The sequence below is a fragment of the Carcharodon carcharias genome, chromosome 10 (genome assembly GCF_017639515.1).
Source record: "Carcharodon carcharias isolate sCarCar2 chromosome 10, sCarCar2.pri, whole genome shotgun sequence".
In the NCBI taxonomy this organism is placed as follows: domain Eukaryota; kingdom Metazoa; phylum Chordata; class Chondrichthyes; order Lamniformes; family Lamnidae; genus Carcharodon; species Carcharodon carcharias.
The window spans coordinates 148274661-148295232 of NC_054476.1; the positions used below are offsets into that span (position 1 = coordinate 148274661).

Sequence of the window (20572 nt, forward strand, 5' to 3'; positions counted from 1 at the left end):
TTGTGAAAGTGCCATTTCAGATTCTCGCTCAATTTGGTGAAATTCCATTAAAAAGACCCATTTCGATTCTACCCTCTGGTCACATCCTTAAAGAGCATCATTAATTAATAAAAATAATGGAGTGGCCCTTGAGATAACAGTAACGGAACATCAGCTTTCAACTAGGACACTTCAGAAGGGTTAGTGTTTAGAGGATAGGGAGAAGAAATAAGTAATAATATTCAAAAGCCCGTGTGATTCTTAGAGGAATGGAACTAAGATGGGCAACTGGAGTTAAGATACAGATCAACAATGATCCAACTGAATGGCAAAATAGGCTGACCGATCCTAAGAATGAGAAAGCGAGGACTCGGGAAGGCAAGGAGTTCAGTTTTGAGGTCCTATGACATTCTACTCAACGAGCACAGGAGCACTGACATAATATTTAAGACGTGGTGACAAACAGCTCCCATGGGAATTGAAAAGTCGGAGTGGATCATTTGAAACATTTAGCTCTGCTCTTAAGCAATCTGATCTCATTAATTGGATACTCCTTACTCAAATTCAGGCAACACGGAGATTCCACCATGACTCCACAGGTCAAAAAAACTAGAAACATAGGCCACTCAGCCCTTCAAGCCTGCTCCGCCATTCAATATGATCATTGCCTCAAGGAACCACAGTTACCCCGGATACATTACAGATGTGCTCATTTGGCCCACTTTTCCACCTAACATTACACAGCACAGGACTGGAGAAGACTATCTTAACCGATCAAATCAGTCCTTAAAGCCAGATGTCAGGGGCCACTTTATCTGCCATACCCTCAGTAACCATTTCTGTCAACAATTTATCCTCACTACAAGCCACCTTACAGTAGGAAGAAATTGGACAGAATACCTTTTTAAGAAGATCTCTGGCTTCCTGTGTGAGGTAGGGTGGCAGGTTGAGTTTACACTTCAGGATCTTGTCAATTGTCTTCTTCCGGTTCTCCCCAGTGAATGGAGGCTAAGCAAAATTGAGGAAACACCAATCAATTCATATCAAAGTTTCAAAAAAAAAACCTCTCTGAAATCTGAAGTGTCAAGAAACAGTCCCAAGAATTTCTGATCAACAAATGATATACTTGGGTTAAAGCTTTAAACATAAAAGGTGAAAATTATTTGTGTATAACCGCCTCTCATGTTGTCAGAGCTACAAGTTTATTTTTGTTCCCTATCCTCCTCCATCATGCAATTCTCCACCTCAAAAAAAATGGGGAAGCAATTTATGCCCCAGTCTGTCCTGTTTTTCAGGAAGCTACTAAGAGCCATTTAAGTGTACTAGATAGTTAAATCACTTAGATTCACTCTGCTTCCAGTCCCCCCCACCGCCATTCAACAGACTGGTGTAGGCTTGAGAATAAAACACATTGGAGACTGCAGAAGTCAATTAGGCTATTTTACAGCACAGATGCTACAGAAGTATTAAACGGAATTCACCCAAATTTTAAACTTGCTTACAAATGTTTCTAGCTACAGAATGCTAAAAAGTCAAATCACATTACACTTTAAGGTATTGTGAAATTCTTCATGTTGCTAATTTTTAATCAAAGAAAACAGCTTAAGCACAAACAAAACATTTTATATTTTATGATCTTAGGTTTTACCCACAGGATGTTTTCTTAGGCGTAAACTTAATAACTGCTCTGTTCGTAGATACTTTGCATAGGTACATTTTACTGTTGATTCCAATGTGATGATGGTTAGGGACAAAGAAAATTTAGACATTTACTACTACTATGCACATCCAAGTAGAGATGCATATTTTAAAGCAATTCATTGTGTGAAATATCTTGAAACTTTTGAAAGCGCCTGAAACATCCTGTACTTGGGATTTCCAGAAGACATTTGATAAGGTTCCACATCAAAGATTATCATGGAAAACAAAAGCTCATGGTGTAGGAGGTAACATATTAGCATGGATAAAAGATTGGCTGGCTGGCAGAAAACAGAGTATGCATAAATGGGTCTTTTTCCGATTGGTAGGATGCGAAGAGTGGAGTCCTGCTGGGGCCTCAACTTTTTACAATTTATATCAATGATTTAGATGAATGCCCTTATAGGACAGAGATGAGGAGAATTTCTTTTCTTAAGAGGGTTGTGCAACTTTGGAACACATTGCCTCAGAAGGTGGTGGAGGCAGGGTCACTGAATATTTTTAAGGCGGAGGTAGCTCGATTGTTAGGCAAGGGGTCAAAGGTTACCAAGGGTAGATGGGAATGTGGAATTTGAAACACAAGATCAACCCTTATCTATTGAAAAGGGAAGTAGGCTCGAGGGGCCGAAAGGTCTACTTCTGCTCTGATTTTGTATTTTATATATAAAATGCAAGAATCTCGTTTATTTTGTCTTTAAAAGTTCTCTTAGTTAAGAAGAGTCAAGGGAAAAACATGATCATCGATGCCACTCCTGAGTATTATTCAGTGGCCCACACATCTGAACTTCAGATGAGGACAAAATGGGTTTGATTGCTCTGCTCCTCATGCCAAATAATCCTCCCAATATTCACTGGTCACAAAGAACTTCCAGCTAGAGATGTACCAGGGGCTGACAGTACTGCTGAATCGGATGCTAGAAAGAGTCAGCACCTTCTTGCAAAAAAATTAAAGAAAATGGGAGTAGGGGAGAAAAGTACCAGCTCAAAGCACTTGCAAGAATCATGATCAGCCATACTCTTGTTTATGAGTGCTAAGGCAGAAGGTTTAACCAAAGAATCTTCCATTGGTTCCCCGGAGTTGAGGAATCAAAGGAACCTCAGTTAAAAAATAAACAAGGACACATGATCACAAAGGTAAGAGTAAACCTGTTAACCTTCCTCCCTTATCAGTATTTATCTATTTTTAGTTAATCTTCTCAGTGTTAAAAAATGCAACTTCCCGCACATTTCAGGCAGCACTGTCTCAAATAGAAATGACTAATGGCACTTTGGCTACAACCTGGGAGCGACAGGAGAAAATAAAATAGTTTCCAGGTTTTACCAAAGGAAGTGAATTAAGCAGTTGACACTGAATCTTCACTGGGTTTATAACCATGCCTTTATGAATAATAATTCAGTTCTCTCACCACTGGCCCCAATAATTATTTCAAACCAACCATTATGCATTATTTCCACAGAAATTTTTGCTGGAAGAGAAAATGGATAAAGCTAAAAAGATGTTAATCATTACTCTTGGCATTTGGCAACTGTTGCCCCTTCTTTGTCTGAAGACACTGACAAACCCTGGCTGATCAAAAGCAATGCTGTGATTGGTATCAGGACAAAACTTTAGAATAATAATTCTTAAGGTAATAGAAGGGTAAGAGAGATCATTTAGGGGCAGGATGAACACAATTGAATTTCTTATGATAGAAGGAAGAATTATCACCTATTAACAATCCTCCTTTAATCCACTAGTGATAATCTTGAATTTATGTCCCTTTCTCGCCAATCCACGTATCCATGGAAACAATCTCACTATTTATTTACCAGCAAAACCTTGCACCATTTTAAAATCATTTGTTCCCAATTAAACTTCCTATTCTCCAATACAATATGTCCAAATTTTTGAGCATTCAAGGCAAACTTGCATTCTTGGTATCATTCTACTGAACTTTTGCTATATCTCTTCAATAACTATCTTTTCCATAATCTAACTGTAAATAGAGCAGTGACAACTAAGGAGCAGACTATGCCATTCAACTTAAAGATGGCAAATTTGGTCACAATATACCTCTCATTAACTTCATTCCCAAACTGAGAGAATTCAATTCTTGTTTAAATGGAGAGGGCGCGTGATGATTGCTGTGTCTTTGTTATGGGGCTTCAGTTTATGTCTGGACTGCAATCTTTAACAGCAAATTAAATAAAATCAAGACTGCGTGAGGATGATTTAAAAAAAATCATAAAACAAAGACAAAACGGATCAGCTAATCCTGCGGACCAAAGGATTTAGCTTGCACTTTAGGAAGGTTAGGGGAAAAAAAGATTGGCTATTTTAAATTTAGCTACAGCAATGGGAGCCAGACTATTTCAGAACATTTTGAATAGCCATCACAAAAGGAAAAGAACATTGGGGTTGAGAATGGAACCTAGAAAAAAGCCTAAAAATATTTGCATTTCTCAAGGTGCAAGTACAACTTCTTAAAAAGGAAGCGATGCTGATGTGACATTCTTTTCTTCATTTACAATTACCACAACCAAAACATGGAACATCAACCCTGTCCAGAAACAGGATTATATGACTGGAACAAAAACAAAAATACCTGGAAAAACTCAGGTCTGGCAGCATCTGCGGAGAGGGAGACATAACATTGAGTCCGAATGACCCTTCAACATAACTAAGTAAAAATAGAAGTGAGGTGAAATATAAGCTGGTTTAAGGGGAGGGTGGGACAAGTAGAGCTGGTTAGAGGGCCAGTGATAGGTGGAGATAACCAAAAGATGTCACAGACAAAAGGACAAAGAGTTGTAACAATTGTTCAACAATTTTAGATCATGAACTCTCTCCTCCATCCCCACCCCCTTTCCGATTTCCCCCCCTTTTTTTCTACTGAATCACCATGGTAAGATTTACTGTGCCACTCACCCCCAACCAGCTTCCCCATCATATTTTAGATCACATTATTGATATCTAATGCCTAATTGCCACTGGGTATTTTGCCCAATTGAGGCTTTGTGGACAAATATTTCTAAACATAAATAGTAACCAAATTTCTCATCACAACACAGCAACTTGGGTAGTCTATCCAATGGATTTGAGTGACAATGATTTATTGTTTTACGAACATATGAAATAGGAGTAGACTATTCGGCCCGTCGAGCCTGCTTTGCTGTTCAATAAGATCAGGGCTGATCTGTTTGTATTACTAATTCCACATTCCCATCTACCCTGATAACCTTTGATTCCCTTGCCTAACAAGAATCTATCCACCTCCGTCTTAAAGATATTTAATGACCCCACCTCCACCACCTGAGGTAGAGAGTTTCAAAGTCGCACAACCCTCAGAAAATTTCTCTTCATCTCTGTCATAAAAGGGCAACCTCTAATTTTAAAACAGTGCCCTCTGGTTCTGGACTCACTCACAGGAGGAAACTTAATTGCCACGTCCACCTTGTCAAGACGGTTCAGGCTCTTGTAGACTTCAATCAAGTCACGCCTCACTCTTCTAAACTCCAAGAGGAAACACGCCCAGTCTGTCTAACCATTCCTCTTAAGACAACCCACTCATTCCAGGTATCAATCTAAGAAATCTCCTCTGAACTGCCTCTAATACATTAACATCCTTCGTTAAATAAGGAGACCAAAACTGCACATAGTATTTGAGATGTGGTCTCACCAATGCCCTGTATAACTGAAGCATAACACCCTTACTTTTATGTTCAATTCCTCTCGTAATGAAGAATAGCATTCCATTACCATTCTTAATTACTTGTTGTATCTGCATTCTAACTTTATGTGGCTTGTGCACGAGAACACCCAAATCCCTCTGCACCTCGGAATTCTGCAGTTGTTCTCCATTTAAATAACACTCTGCTTTTTTATTCTTCCTGCCAACTTCGTATTTTCCCGCATTGTACTCCATCTATCAGATTTTTGCCCACTCATTCAACTTATCCACATCTGTCTGCAACCTCCTTACGTCCTCTTCACAACATATTTTCCTAACTTTGTGCTATCTGCAAATTTAGCTACCATGCCATCACTGCCCTCATCTAAGTCATTGATATAAATTGTAAGATGTTGAGGCCCCAGCACAGACCACTGCAGGACTCTGCTTGTCACATCCTGCCAATCAGAAAATGACCCATTTATGCATACTCTTATCTCCCAGCCAGCCAATCTTCTATCTATGCTAATATGTTACCGCCTACACCATAAGCTTTTATGTCTTCCAAAATGGAGTGAGGCACTAGACACTGTGAAAGGGTCAAAAGCATGCAGTTTTTAAACTGTGCACCTACTGCTCCAGTCAGCATGTCGTACATTAGGGCTCCTAAACTCCACCAGTCCACAGCACGATTGTGTCCGCTTCTCATCAAAATTTCAGGTGCCCTGTGAGGAGGAAAGGAACAGGGGGATCTCATTTCTATTCAGGTCTGTTCCATATGCTACAGCATTACAGTGAAACAGCGGGGGTGGGGGAGCAAGTTTTCATAGGCTTTTCTATCAGAAGAATGTAAATTGTACTATTTTGAGGAAACTTGAGAACTCCACTGCTACAACACTGGACTCCAGTTGTATCTCATTTTGACCTGGAATTTCTTCTAAAGGAAGGGTTTCTCCAAAGTGGCGAGAGGGTGGTATAATGCAGTGGACCTCACATCATCACTCATGCACATCATAGAATCATAGAGTCATTTACATCACACAAGGCGGTGTCAAACAAGCTGACTAAGGAGTGGTGCTGGCCTTGCCAATGTGGATGTTGCAGCTTGAACAATCCTAACTTTTTGGAAGAAAATAGCGTCAAAGTGGGAGGAAAGATGGGAAAATACCAAAAAAACACTTTCAAATAGATAAGGAATTGAAATATTAATGTGAACGTTATCTGTGGTATTAAAATGAAATCTTCATTTTGCTTAGTTTTAAGTAGTCCTTAAGATCAGAAAGAATTTATATTTATTTTACATCTTTTTATGCATCTTACGTTCCCAAAGCACTTCACAATATCCCCAACTGAAGTCACATTTATATGAACAGCAGCTTTTTACACTTAGCAGCGAGATCAATGATCAGTTAATGACGCCCTGATGTTTTAACGAGGGAAGAATGTCAGTCAGGTTAACATGATGTTATTGCCTTGGGATTTTTTGTAACTGGCAGAAGAGGCAGATAGGCTTTGGTTTAAGGTCTCACAGTGTATAAAAGAATGAATGAATCATACCAATTCCTTCATGAGGCACATTAACTTTTCAAAGCTGAAAGGACACAATTTCATTGGAATTCTAACATGCTGCAATGGTCTGGTTAAAGTGTGACACTTTGCCTGCAATTTGACAAATATTTTTCCAATCTTAACCTTGCAATTGGGAAAAGCCAACAAGTGACCATTCTCTCTTGCACAAATTTCTAGTCGTAAGATTGACCACGAAAGCAGAGGTTTGGGGAGAGATACATCAAGATGTCCAACTAATCATCCTAGCCAACATTAAAGAAAAATGGGAAAACAGGGCAAATTCAGGTTACTAAATAAGCTCAAATAGACTCCACTTAACATAGGTTCTTTATAATCATAATTACAGATATGATTATCAGGAATAAAGGAGTAAAATTCTTAACAAAATAGGTCTCAACATTAATGGTATTCTCTGTAGTCACTATATTTCCAAACAATATTTTTTTTCAAAAAGGACTCACATGTACTCAATTGTGCCACAAAAAGTATGGGTCACTGCACCATCATGAATAGATTCTTTACATAGTCCAAAATCCGTCAGTTTAACATGCCCTGAAACAAAAAGCAAACATAAGGTGACTGCAATACATGCAGGAGAGTGTCCTTGAGGGATTACAAGGCAGCAGACTGGCCACAGGGTTCAAACAATTCAAGAAACACTAGGCAACCAGTTAACCTGAGGCTGCCAATTTGTGCTTAATTCTAAACTTATAGCACTGTTGGCCAATAACCAGTGTCATCTGAACCCATACACTGAATAACAACATTGTAATCTTACCTCAGTATTGGTTATTTATATTTTCTGCTCACTGTTTCTCCTGAAAAGTACCAATTCCTGTTGGGCTACAATTCCTTGGAAACCGAGACTATATTCACATAATCCTATCCGGCAAATGTCATCAGACACCTCAGAGGGCACTGCAAAGGAGTCCAATCATGCTCTTATTTGACATGCATGCACTCACACTTTCCAGCAGGGTTCATGGCTGATTCTTTTCTGTGACTAAACATAGCACTTCACCTCTTATCAACTAACTTAGAATAGAAATTGAATCAGAACAGAGTCCTTAGTGTTATACTAAGTTGTGCAATTGCCCATTAGAGCAAGTTAGAACTTTAATTTTTAAACGTTTTATGCTGTAATTGGTGAGCTTTGACACTTTCCAACATAAGCCAGGTTTCTTCATGAAGATTAACAATTGTGCTTTTAACAATTTCAAATTTGGAAAGTGTTATGCAGTTAATCGGAATATATGAGAGGATCTGAAATACAGGGAAAAGAAATCGCAAAACTTTAGCAATACAACTATATACATTTAACTGGATTATGTTAAATCAGACCCCAAAACAGGAGAAATTACATAAATTAAGAAATACATTTCTAATGGTATTCCTTCCAGTGAATAAAATGACACACAAAAGTAAATAGAGATTAGATCAGAGAACTCTGGAGATGGAAATGAGCTATTTAGTTTCAGGCTTCAAATCAGAAGTAAGCCAACATGTTAATATTAATTTGCATCTTTACAAAGTATGACATGATATTTATTGTATTTTTATTATTCTAATTAGAGGATCTAGTGGTCTTGTTCAAAGCAAGTTGCAGGATATGCGGTCAGCTTCATGTTGCTGCGCCTTTCTTCTGATTCCGTAATTTTTGCTTCTCTACCTAATTCTTTTTTCTTCTAACTTCTTTAATAATTTATTCTCCACCCTATCATGCCCTATGTTTTTTATTCACAGTGGGAGATATACAGCTTACTCAGGGGTAGGGCTACTTAACAGCACATTCTTTTCAGGTCAGAGGTGGTTGAAGGCAGAGAAAGAGGCCCCATTTTTGGGGTGGCAGTTGAAGGAGGGATCCAGTCAAGTTTACAACCCAAAGATGCCCTTGAGTTTGCAGGTGGCAGGAGGGATATTGTGCAGTATTGGTAGATGTGGTGTGCAAGTTTGAGGATATAGCAAAGACTGGAGTCAATTGCACTAGGGGAAGAAAAACAATGTAAAAGCAGACATTACAGTGTCACCTACCTTGGAAATGCAAATCATGGGCTGGGAGGACTGAAAGGCAAGTGAAATTTAGGTAAATGGGAAACTTAACTTCAACCTATACAGATGCAGAAATAGTGATACAACATTTCTGTTTCCACAGAAAGCGCACACTTGAGTAAAATCACAGAAGTTTACAATAAATAAGTGGTACAGGCCATCACTATACCTAATTGCTAGAACAATCCAAAACTAATCCCATTTACACAGTCTCTCTCCATAGCCTGTACCTCAATTTGATTCAAATCTTTATTCCATTTTCCCTTAAAAAGTGCAATGGTCACTGTCCTAGCCACTCCTGCTAGAGATGCATATCATGTTCTAACAATCCACAATGTAAGTAAATAATTGCTCCAACTTCTCTCCTCACTCTTAAATTGGTGACCCTCCTCACTAACTCCAAGAGTAAATTGTCTTCCCCAACTCACTATCAAAATTCTTCATAATTTTTTAAACCTCCAATAAATCTTCTTGGCCTTTTATACTCCAATAGCGCTAATATCTCAAGTTTCTTCTCAGTTTCACATCCCCGACATCACCCTGGTGAATCAATGATAGATAGATAAAGTGCGCATGTGCATTGGGGGCGAAGTGGACATGGTCAATGAACAAATGTTAACACTCAATATTACTGTTTTACTACACATTCTCTTTAGGTGTCACATGGAATGGGACCACTTTTGCAAAAATATTGAATTTTAGCCACGACCAAAAGCTGACCTCTTCAGGCAAAGGCAAAGCGATTAGTCAAAACCAAAAAGAACCAAATATCAACTTCACAGGCTAACCAGTTTGAGTTGAGCCAAACTCAACCAGTGCCCTACAATCTCCATGCAAACATTTGTGAAAGTGGCGAGTGTCCATCTTCATATCAAAACACTCCCTTCATTGTAAATCTCCTATGTGGCACACAACTTTCTACATGAGGTATGCAGGCCAAGAGTTGTACATCAATAGAGGTGCAGCTCAGAAGGCTAGAGGTGAGGTTGTTGCAATCAACTTACTTGATATAATGCTACATCTTCCATCATATCAGAGGCTGTGCAAGTACGAAGCTGTGGTCACACTCTTCACTTGCATTATATTGAATTAAAAAGAGTCAGTACAGCTCCATTGCATTTCTACCAATTGTCCAGTCAGCACTCTAAAACAATTTAAACCAAAGCATTCATAGCAGGCGCTCTCAATTACAAAGTTTTTTTAAATAAAAAGTTTAATAAGAATGGCAGACTTTGTATTGGTGGTAGGTGTGAAGTAAAATCAACTCTTGGGAAAAATCTCATATTAGCCTCTATTGACAGCTTTATGTTCCAGTTTTGGCACTGGACACTGAAAATAACATAGCTGTATAAATGCACACAAATCAAAGGAATACAAAAAGTCAATTACTTCCTAAGGCCAACAATTAAGGTCAACTTCTGCAGTTATGTATTGCACTGAACTATTTGATGCAAAAAGATCCTCAATGGAGGTTGGAGCTGCCGAGAGTTAACACAGAAGAAAACGCCAAACTGTGCATTCTTGGTGCCAGCACAGATATGAGATGGTCACTGAAAGTATTTACACCAATATAGATCAATCATACTCTAACACGCAGATAAATGGGTAGTCAAATGACCTGCACTCAGGACACTGCTGATCTCAAAATGGCAGTTTGGAAAGATATACTTGATTTTTGACATCCTCCTGGGCAAGTGAGATCGTACAGGCAATCACAGAAACAAATCTGTATCCTGTTCGCTGTGCGCCACACTGCTACTGGAACTTCAGTAAAACATTATGCAAATGTTTTCTATAAAATCCACCAGAACAGTGAAAAAATCTCTGTTTAGGATCCCCCGTGGTGAGTAGCTAAGCCACGGAGAAGATTGAAAGTCCTCAACAATGGCCTGCCCAGAGTTAGTTTATTTCAGCTAGGAGAGCAGTAGCCTCAATGTCTCTGCATTTGATTAGGGTGAAAGGGAATAAATACAACTTCCTGGTTCCCACTCCTGATTGCTATTCAGCGACTGAAATGACCAAGGACATGGTGGAGCTGTGAAATGATGCACCCAGTGTTTGGTTGACCAGCAAATTCTACTGAAGCTCCCACATTGAGAAACCAGATGGGTGAGGTACCAAGGGACAACTTTTGCAAGCACATCCAAGAGAAAGATTACAGATTTTGACCAGTGTTATCTGGCCAGGTGTGGCATGGTACACAGTTTCAAATGTACTACACTACTAGGTTTTCCATTATACAACATTTATATAGCTTTTTAAACACTAATTACAGGAGCAGAAATGTACCAAATTAAAGATGATATGTTTTTGCAGGAATGTCTGAGATTTTGGGAATTAAAATGTTATTGCAATCTCTAAGAGTTAGAATTATTAGACTAAAATTTAAGTATGCTGGAATTCTTTTATAATGCAAGCAATTGAGAAAAAACAAATAACCTGTGTTTTAAATCAACTTTAAATGCAGTGACTGATGGGGAGTGGGTAAAAATTTGATCTTTGTAATTTGCATATCAAATTTACATGAAAACAGATTTAACCAATTCCTATAAAATTCCCAAGTGCAATTTCATTACAAAAGAAAAATAAATGCCCAAAATTTGATTTGAAATGCAGCGTACATAAAAATAATAAAGTTTCTCCAGCAGCCACAGCTGCACTCAGCTCATTACTGAGTTTATATTTACCTTGATGATTGAGCATGATGTTTTCTGGCTTCAAATCTCGGTAGATAATACCCTTCTGATGCAAGTGCCCCAAAGCCATTGAGATTTCCGCTAAATAAAAACTTGATTTGTGGCGAGGGGGGGTGGAAAAAAAAGCATTAGTATTTTTAATAGTTTATCTAGAAGCAAACTATTTTGGGAGGAGCAAAGTTACAACAGCTTTTGCTTGGAAATGGTATCCCAGTAATCAAACCTTTTAATGGCTTAACCTGGCAATGCAGAACATCTTCTAGACTCAGGTTAGCTATTCAGTTATTTTAGCTCTTAAACTGCAACAGTGAATTGATAATTTACGATCCCAGTAAAATGACCAGATTTTCTCTCAGCCATCCAGCTTAAATCACAATTTCAATGGTCTTCACCTCTAAACATCTGTCAGCAGCAGCAGACCTACCAATGTCACATGTATTCATCTCCATTAAACACACATTACTAGGAAATAAGCAGAACTACATCTGGCTATTTGGTGATACACAAGAGAAATCTTGGATATCTGACCTCTTTGCAAAAAGCTCATGAGTCATAATTTTACCATTGAAATGACTTACTCACAAATGCAACCCTTGCCCTTGTGCTTTGCTGGCTGTGATCAATGAAGTTGTGGGCTATTTGGTACATTGCTTGCAGTTTTAAGTTCAAGGCATCTATTTCTTCTTTCTCCCTCAAAACCACAACTTGCAGCCAATGCTATTCCATGACAAGTCCTGGCAGGAAGCATATACAATTGGTCCAGGATGGCTTTTCCCTTCTAAACATGGGTGCAATATCCAAAATCCTATGGGTGTAACCACTCCAGACCACAGCACCTGGGTATTTTCAATAATCTCCTCTTCTCATATTACTGATCTGTTTTGTTACAAATTAGCAGTTATTTTTGCTTATTATACTTTCAATGTGTTTTTTTTTAATTCCAAGCGGGAAATAGTAAGAAATTTGTGTTCTTAAATGAATGGTAAGAATCTGTCTGATTGTTGAAACTTCTGTTAAGACAATGGGACAAAATTTTACTGTTTACCAAGGAACTTAAAGCTACCATCTTTTGAACACTTTATAGTATCAAGACTGCCAGTTTTGCAATTTAACATTTCTTCCGTTCTTAAATGTTTCAAGCTGTTTGTTCAAGAGCAACTTTCCCAGTTCACCAGTGGCACAAAACTATCTGATTTTTCATAATATTATTGCAGGCTTATGGGTGAAAGTGTGGATGGTTCTGTTTGTGTGACTGATTTGATTAAGACTAGAGACGCTTGGACTAAGATTGAAATTATAAAACAGTAGGTAAAACAGACTTTTGAAGTGGAGATGGATAAACTAGGATTAGGATTCCACAGATAGGGTGTGATGGAAATTTGCACTTTTAGATAAGTGAAGGGATTGTTTGATTTTCAATGGGATGACATAATGTTTACAGCTAACAAGTTAGGCAATATATTTATTTTTCCCAAAAGGAAAAGGCCATATTGACAACATGAAAGGATTTTTATATTATGGGATAAGTAAATTTCCAAAGACATAGGGCAGAAATTTCCGTTCGATGGGTGGGTGTGTACCCAACCAGCTTGAGCGTGAAATGACCCGTGTTGACATCGGCCAAGTGTGCAGACATCAAAGCACAATCACGCAATAGTTTGGTCAGCGGGCACACGTCGGAGCCAGCAGCGCGCCTGCCGACAATTAAAAGGCCTATTAATGCCAATAAGAATTCAATTAAATTAAAATTTTCACTGCTCGTCCAACCTAACGGTTGGTGGGCAGACGGAAAGGTCAAACGGCCTTTGCATTTTTTTGGAAAGCTCATCCACGGGTAGGATGAGGTTTCCAAAAGCAAATAAAAAACTTTAATTTTTCATTAATAACATGTCCCTGCTCATATGTGAAAGTCACATGAGAGGACATGCTTCATTACATTTTTTTTTCATATCCCTTCGCTACGCTCGCTTGAAGTTCGCGCTCGGCCCACTCACAGCGCTGCCGCTCACATTTCACGCTGAGTGAGCCTTAATTGGCCCGCTAGTGTGAAATCACGGTCCGGTGCTGATCGCGGGCGGTGGGTGGCTCCCCAGCCATCCCCACTGAGCACCTCCGCCAAGGGCAAAATTCTGCCCATATAGAATAATGGGATTTTACACATAGGAGAGAGAGAAACATATATAAAGAAGGATGGAAGACTATGTGGGGTGTGGAAAATCTGAAAAGGTACACTGTGTAAACAAGACTTGGGAAACACCTCTAGACATGCTGCTCCAGTAACTAAAGTTGTGTTAAAAGTCAATGGAATTCCACTGTTAATTGGGTGCTGTGGTAACCTTGCTGGATCCTTATTTAAGTTTAAGATCTATTTTGGACTGTTGCCTTAAAGAGGGTGTGTAGTTGGGAGGCAGGTTAATTAGGAATTTGTTATAATATCAAGTAACTGTAATCTTATGTGTGTGAATTATTTTTTGTTAATAAATGTTTTAATTTAATTTTTAATATCTCTAAAGGTGTTAATGGACTCATTATTTCTGAATTCAGTTCACAAATCTTCCCATAATAAATAGAAATTGCAAAATCTTTGTGATAGCGTGGCCAGGTTTCCCTTGTGGATTTGGTCCACCTGGCACATCATCACCTGCCACACCATAACAACCAGTGTACTGATTGGTTAAATGGAAATTTGTTATCCTGATACTAGATATGAGTGCTTTCTCACAGTCAAGAGTGGTGGTGGTCAGGGACAAGAAAAGAGAACATATACCAAACAGAGGTTGGTCAACATCTTACAGGAATTACCTGCATCCACATTAATAGTTGGATCAAAATGACAATGGGAATGGAGTAGACCATCTACTTTGACATTTCGACTTATGAAGAAAACAGTTCCCTGGAGTGAAGTCTCAAAGCAAAACATGTCTCAAACCTGGTTTAGAAATTGAGCCAGACTAGAGTTCACCCCAAGCTTTGCAGTTCTAAGTTTTGCACAAGCTCAACTGCACATGGCTGGGAACACTCCCTTCCAAAATATTTTGCTCTACATTCTGATAAAAACATAGAGTAGTTATGGACCGAGGCCTGAGCCCTGCTTGATTTTGATCATTTCCTAATTAGAGTCCAGAAAATGGGGAGGCTGCAGCATAGATGGTGGTGGAAGGTAGGGAGGGAATGGAGGAAATCAAACAGGACAGTCCGCTTTGCTGACAAGCTACAGCAGACACTGGGAACAACTTTGGATTAAATTGGAGCCACTGTTTTAGTTATAGAAGTAAAGCTAGGTAGTCAAAGAGGATTATAATTCAAGAATCCAGAAACTTACCCAGATGATCAACCCCTTCTTATAAAAATAAAGATAAACAAAAATGTCCACACCTTAATAGAGCAGAATTTCCTTAATTGTAACGAGTCCTATCCGAGTTGTCTACCCAGTGAATTAGCCAAGAGCTTTCTTAATAATAAAAGTACTATTTGAGCTCAAAATTTATTTTTCAATAGAATTAGGGGGTTTTAGGTAAAAGTATCCGGTCTTTGGAGCTACAGTGGGTAAACAGAATTGAGGTACAGATCAGCCACGAAGGCTAAAGAGATTAAACAGCTTACACTCAAGGTAAGTTCCAAGAACAGAAATAGACCATTCTGCCCAATTAGTCCACACAAGCTTTTATTCTCTTCTTTATGCATGCATCAAGCCCCTGCTTAAATGCATCAATGCTATCCATTTCAAATACTCCATGTGGCAGTAAGTTCCATAATTCTTAAATTATTGATACAAGAATTTTAAAAAATTGAAATGTGCAATCATTAACGTAGATGTGTAACACACATACAAAACTTTACAAGTCTGAAGATGTGTGTTTTACTTTTTTTGATAAGCAAGATGGGTTAAATTTTCTGCAGACAACACCATAATCCAACAGTGGAACATTTTATTTTGGATGTGTTTTGTTTCGGTGACATTTTCAACTGGTGGATTTGTTCAAACTTGCATTCAATCTCTCCAAACCACGAAGTGCAATGTGAAGCTCAAAACCACCAGAATCAACTACTGCAACTTTACAGGGGCAGTCTTTTCCCATGCAGAACTGACTCATGATGACTTTCACTTCCTACAGGCAACAGCTCTGTTTACACAAGGGCTTTTCAAAGAGCCTGATCTGTATCATCAGGCAGGCCACATTGAGGAAACAACTGAACCAAGTATTCCCAGGGAATCAGATTGAAAAGGATGTTGGGCTCATTCCCATTCAACACCTCACTAAACACTTCATTTCAGATGTGCTTTGATTGGAAATCGGATTAATTGCAGACCACATCCAAAAACCTTTATCACCAGTAAAGGCAATAACAGTCATGTCAGATGCAGACAGTTCAATCATATTTGGACTGCCTCACAGAGTGTTCCACTTTTGGGGAGTCCAAAACTGGGTGCCATAAATATAAGATAGTCAATAATCAATCTACTAGGGATTCAGAGAAATTTATTCACCCAAGGAATGGTCAGAATGTGGAACATACTATCACATGAAGTGGTCAAAGCAAATAGCAGAGATAATTTAAGGGAAAGTTGGTAAGTGATTGTTCAGAACATTGTGAAGTTCCACTGCAAGAATTGAGCACAAATATCACGGTGGACACTCCAGTGCAGTGCTAAGGGAGTGCCTCACTCGCCGGAGGTGCCGTTATTTCGATGAGACATTTAACTCTCTCAGGTGGGTGTAAAAGACCTTGTGGTGCTAATACGAAGAAGAGGAGTTATGCCCAATGTCTTGGCTAATGTTTATCCCTCAATAAACCTCACAAGAGAGATTATCTGGTTGTTATCATACTGCTTGTGGGGTTTGGTTGTGCAAACTGGCTGCTGGGTTTTCTACATTATTAACAGTAACTACACTTCAGAAGTACTTCACTGGCTGTAAGGCACTTTGGGTTGTCCAGTGGTCATGAAAGGCACTGTATAAATGCAAGTCTTTCTTTTTCAGAATAACGAGTTTCCCATTTAAGATGGCGATGAGGAGGAATATCTTCTCTTAGGGGGGTCATCAATCTTTGGAATTCGCCATCCCACAGTGCAGTGGAAGCTAGGTCATTGAATATATTCAAGACTGAGCAGCGGAAGTTAGGTCACTGAATATTTAAAGACTGAGTTAGACAGACTTTCGATTTACAAGAGAATCAAGGATTATGGGGACAGGCAAGAAAGTGGAGTGAGTTCACGAATAGATCAGCCATGATCTTACCAAATGGCCTGTCCAGCTTGAGGGGCCGAATGGCTTGCTGCTGCTCCTATTTCTTATATAATGAATAGGATATGGTAATTAATATTGCTTGTTGAAGTAGGGTGGGAGGAGCTTGTGAATCATAACAGGTCAGTTGGGCCGAATGGCCCATTTCTACACTCTGCTTTTTAGCCTTGATAAGGTTCTACTTACCAAGCAGTGTCTTCCATAAATATTCCTTCCCTTTCCAGCTGCATAAAGAGCTCTCCACCTGCAATGACATAACCAATAAATGAGAGAGAAAATAACCAAATAAGCACAGTGCCAAAAAAGGACTGAGGGAATGCTTTACAGTTTGACAGCTGTAAAAGGAAACCATAGTAACAATGGAAAACTATCAGAGTTATTTAGAAACAGGACGCCTTTCACCAACAAAGCAATTGCAAAGCTTACATTTTTCCATCAACTAGTGCAAACAACACCCTTTTTTAAAACAAAGATTTTAAAACTGCAACTCCCTAAGATCCCCAGTAGTCCAGAGTAAATGCACCATTTAACATAAAACCATGTCAAACAGACAAGGAAGGCCCTAATGACACTACTTGCACTATAAGAATTTTAAAGCTGGGCTAGGGTGGGAAGGGAGGAAAGAGAGAAATTCAGCCAGGGCAAAACTATTTCATCTTATTAATTACCATCTTTCAGTGCACTGACATTATAAAAATCAAGTGAAAGATTTTCCATTCAATTATACTTGAAAAGCATGGTTAAGGGCAGGGACAAGAAAGGGTCATTTAGATCACAGCTCATACTTACAGCACATTAATCCTCTCAGTCTAATTGTCATTTTAATGTCGGACTCAATATGCTGAGATAGGTTCATACCACTCCAAGTCAAACAAACTACACATGCAACAAAGCATACAAGCATCCACTCCAATCAATTTATTATGTCTTTCAATTATTTAATCAACAACACTAAATATATTATCTGGTCATTATCACATTTCTGGTTATGACAGCTTGCTGCACACAAATTAGCTGTCACATTTCCTACCTTACACAGTGACTACATTTCAAAAGTATTTCATTGGCTATAAAATGCTTTGGGACATCCTGAGGTCATGAAACAAGCTAGATAAATACAAGCTTTTTCCTTCTATAAAGCAGCCCCAGTAATAATCTGTGCAAAATTCTGTGTGACAAGGATTGTAGCATACCTTCGTTATCAAGCGCTAATGCTCACAATAATAGCTCCTGATAAGATTTACATCAATGGCTGTCAGCAGGAGTTAAACATTAAAAGCTGTACTTAAGAACGGGAAACAGTGCAGCATTATTTTTACAGGTCCTTGCTGTGAAAAAAAAACTCAAGAAAGATACTGTCTCTTAAAATGAATACTTGAAATTCCAGTACATCAAAACAATTCTATGTTCCACCCAGTCAGAATTAGGTTATACATTGAAATATATAGAAGCTTGGCCAAACCAGTCCTTGTTGGCATTCTTCCTCGGCAGAAATGAACAGTTCTAAATTACATTTCCCTACCTTGCTGCCATATCCCTTCAACCCCTTTGCCTTCATCCACCCACTCAATCTAATCTTGAATGTAGACTAAGCTTTTCCCTCAATCATTAACTTGTGAAGTAAATTCTACAGCCTCTTACTGTGTAAAGGAATTTCTCCTGCTTTCAGTTGTAATTAAGATTTAATCTTGTATCCATGGTCTTTTGCCCTTCACCCCTTAACTATCTAGACTTCAGGAAGAGCCACCTTCTGGGAAGTGGAACATGGAGGAGGAGAACAATTGTAGCTTTGGGCGAATCAGGGAAGGCAACCTCCTTTATCAGAGGATGGTTGGTCTGGAACAAACTTCCTGAAAGGGTGGTGGAGGCAGGTTCGATTGAGGTATTCAAAAAGGAATTGGATTGCTACCTGAAAAGAGAAAATGTGCAAGGCTACGGGGATAAGGCAGGGGAGCGGGACTAGGTGGAATGCTCTTTCAGAGAGCCGATGCAGACTTAATGGGCCGAATGGCCTCCTTCTGTACTGTAAAGATACTGTGATACAACAATCTCCTTCTATCTACCCTATCCTCAACATTTTGTTTTTGTCTTTCTTATTTGTATCTTCTCATGCCAGGCAACATCTTAATAAAAATCTGCATTTTATTTTCTGCAAACCTTAAAACCTACCTCTTTGGCTAAGCTTTGTCACTACTCCCAATAGGTTCTCCTTGGCTTGGTGACAACTTTTGTCCAATTATAATTCTGTGAAGTGCCTCAGGATGTTTTATCCTTTATTAGAGGTGCTACATTAATGCAAGTTGTTATTGCGGTAAAGCCTCAATATCGTTTCTATAGTCTCTTCTTCTTAGGCAGTCCCTCAGGATTGAGGATGACTCGCTTCCACTCCAATCTGATGGGTTCTGAGATCACTGGTTGAATCCTATGCATGATCTGCAGATTGTCACATCTGGGGCAGGCGGTGCTTGAAGGGTGGTTGGATAGGTTGTTTCGAAGTTTAGGCACTCCCTCTGACACCTCGCATATTCCTGACAAGTCTCTTGACATGTTCGGTGCTTTCCTGAATGAGCATTCTCCATTTTGGTCAATCACAAGCCAGGGTCTCCAATGAGTTGGCAGATGTGTTTGACTTTTTCAGGGATGCTTTGAGGATATCTCTAAAGCGTTTCCACTGTCCTCCTTGGAACTCCTGCCACAACCGAGTTCCAAGTTTCGGGAATCTGGTGTCAGATGTACGAGCAACATGTCCTACTCAGCGGAATTTGTTTTGTGGTTAGCACCCCAGCGCAAGACAAGTTGACTTGTGAGAGTACACTGTTTTTGGACTGCCTTTCTTGCCACTGGATTTAGATGATCTTACAAAGGCACCGCTGGTGCTTCTCCAGTGCTTTGAAGTACTTTCAATAGGTCATCCACATCTCCAAGGCATATAGAAGCATGGTGATCACTGCTACTTGATAAACCATGAATTCTAGTCTCGGGTTTAAGATCCTGGTTCTCAAATGAATTTTTCCTCTTTTGGCCGAAGGCTGAGCGGCACATTGGAGGCAATGATGAATTGTCATCTATGTCTGCCTTTGTCAAGCTCCCAAGATATGGAAAATGGTCCTCATTTTCGAAGATCTTGCCACTGATCTTAAATCAATGGGGAGGTGTTTTACTGTGGGAGCTGGTTAGAAGAGGACCTTAGTTTCCCGAGCGTTTAGTATAGTTTTCTATTATATGATGAACACTATTACACAGTTCTGAGGCATTAAAAAGATTTTACACAGGCTCGCCATTAACTCTTGGCTTTTGTATCCTATACAACTTCTGGTAAAAATCTAAAATTCCATTACATTTTTAAGCAAACCCATCAACCCGAGGTGCTGCCTTTAAATGACCTGTGCACTTTTACCCCAATTTTCTCTCTGCTCTTCTACAGCATTGAGCCTACTTCCATCTAGAGCATAATCAATGATTTTGCTTAACTGGAATACATCACAGAATCACAGTGCAGAAGAGGTCCTTCAGCCCATCGAGTCTGCACCGACACGTGAGAAACACCTGATCTACCTACCTAATCCCATTTACCAGCACTTGGCCCATAGCCTTGAATGTTCTGATGTGCCAAGTGCTCATCCAGGTACTTTTTAAAGAATGTGAGGCAACCCACCTCCACCACCCTCTCAGGCAGTGCATTCCA

The 20572-nt window shown here is 39.2% G+C and overlaps 1 protein-coding gene across 1 annotated transcript in view; it reads right to left on the reverse strand.

The window, feature by feature from the left end:
• LOC121283194 (ribosomal protein S6 kinase beta-1-like) overlaps positions 1-20572 on the reverse strand; it is a 77234-nt gene that overhangs the window by 25600 nt on the left and 31062 nt on the right. The window contains exons 6-10 of the mRNA XM_041197443.1: positions 17074-17131; positions 11633-11733; positions 7358-7448; positions 5962-6052; positions 880-987 (exon numbers count right to left, since the gene is read on the reverse strand). Of these exons, the coding sequence (XP_041053377.1) occupies positions 880-987; positions 5962-6052; positions 7358-7448; positions 11633-11733; positions 17074-17131 (449 nt within the window). The remainder of the gene's footprint in view (positions 1-879; positions 988-5961; positions 6053-7357; positions 7449-11632; positions 11734-17073; positions 17132-20572) is intronic.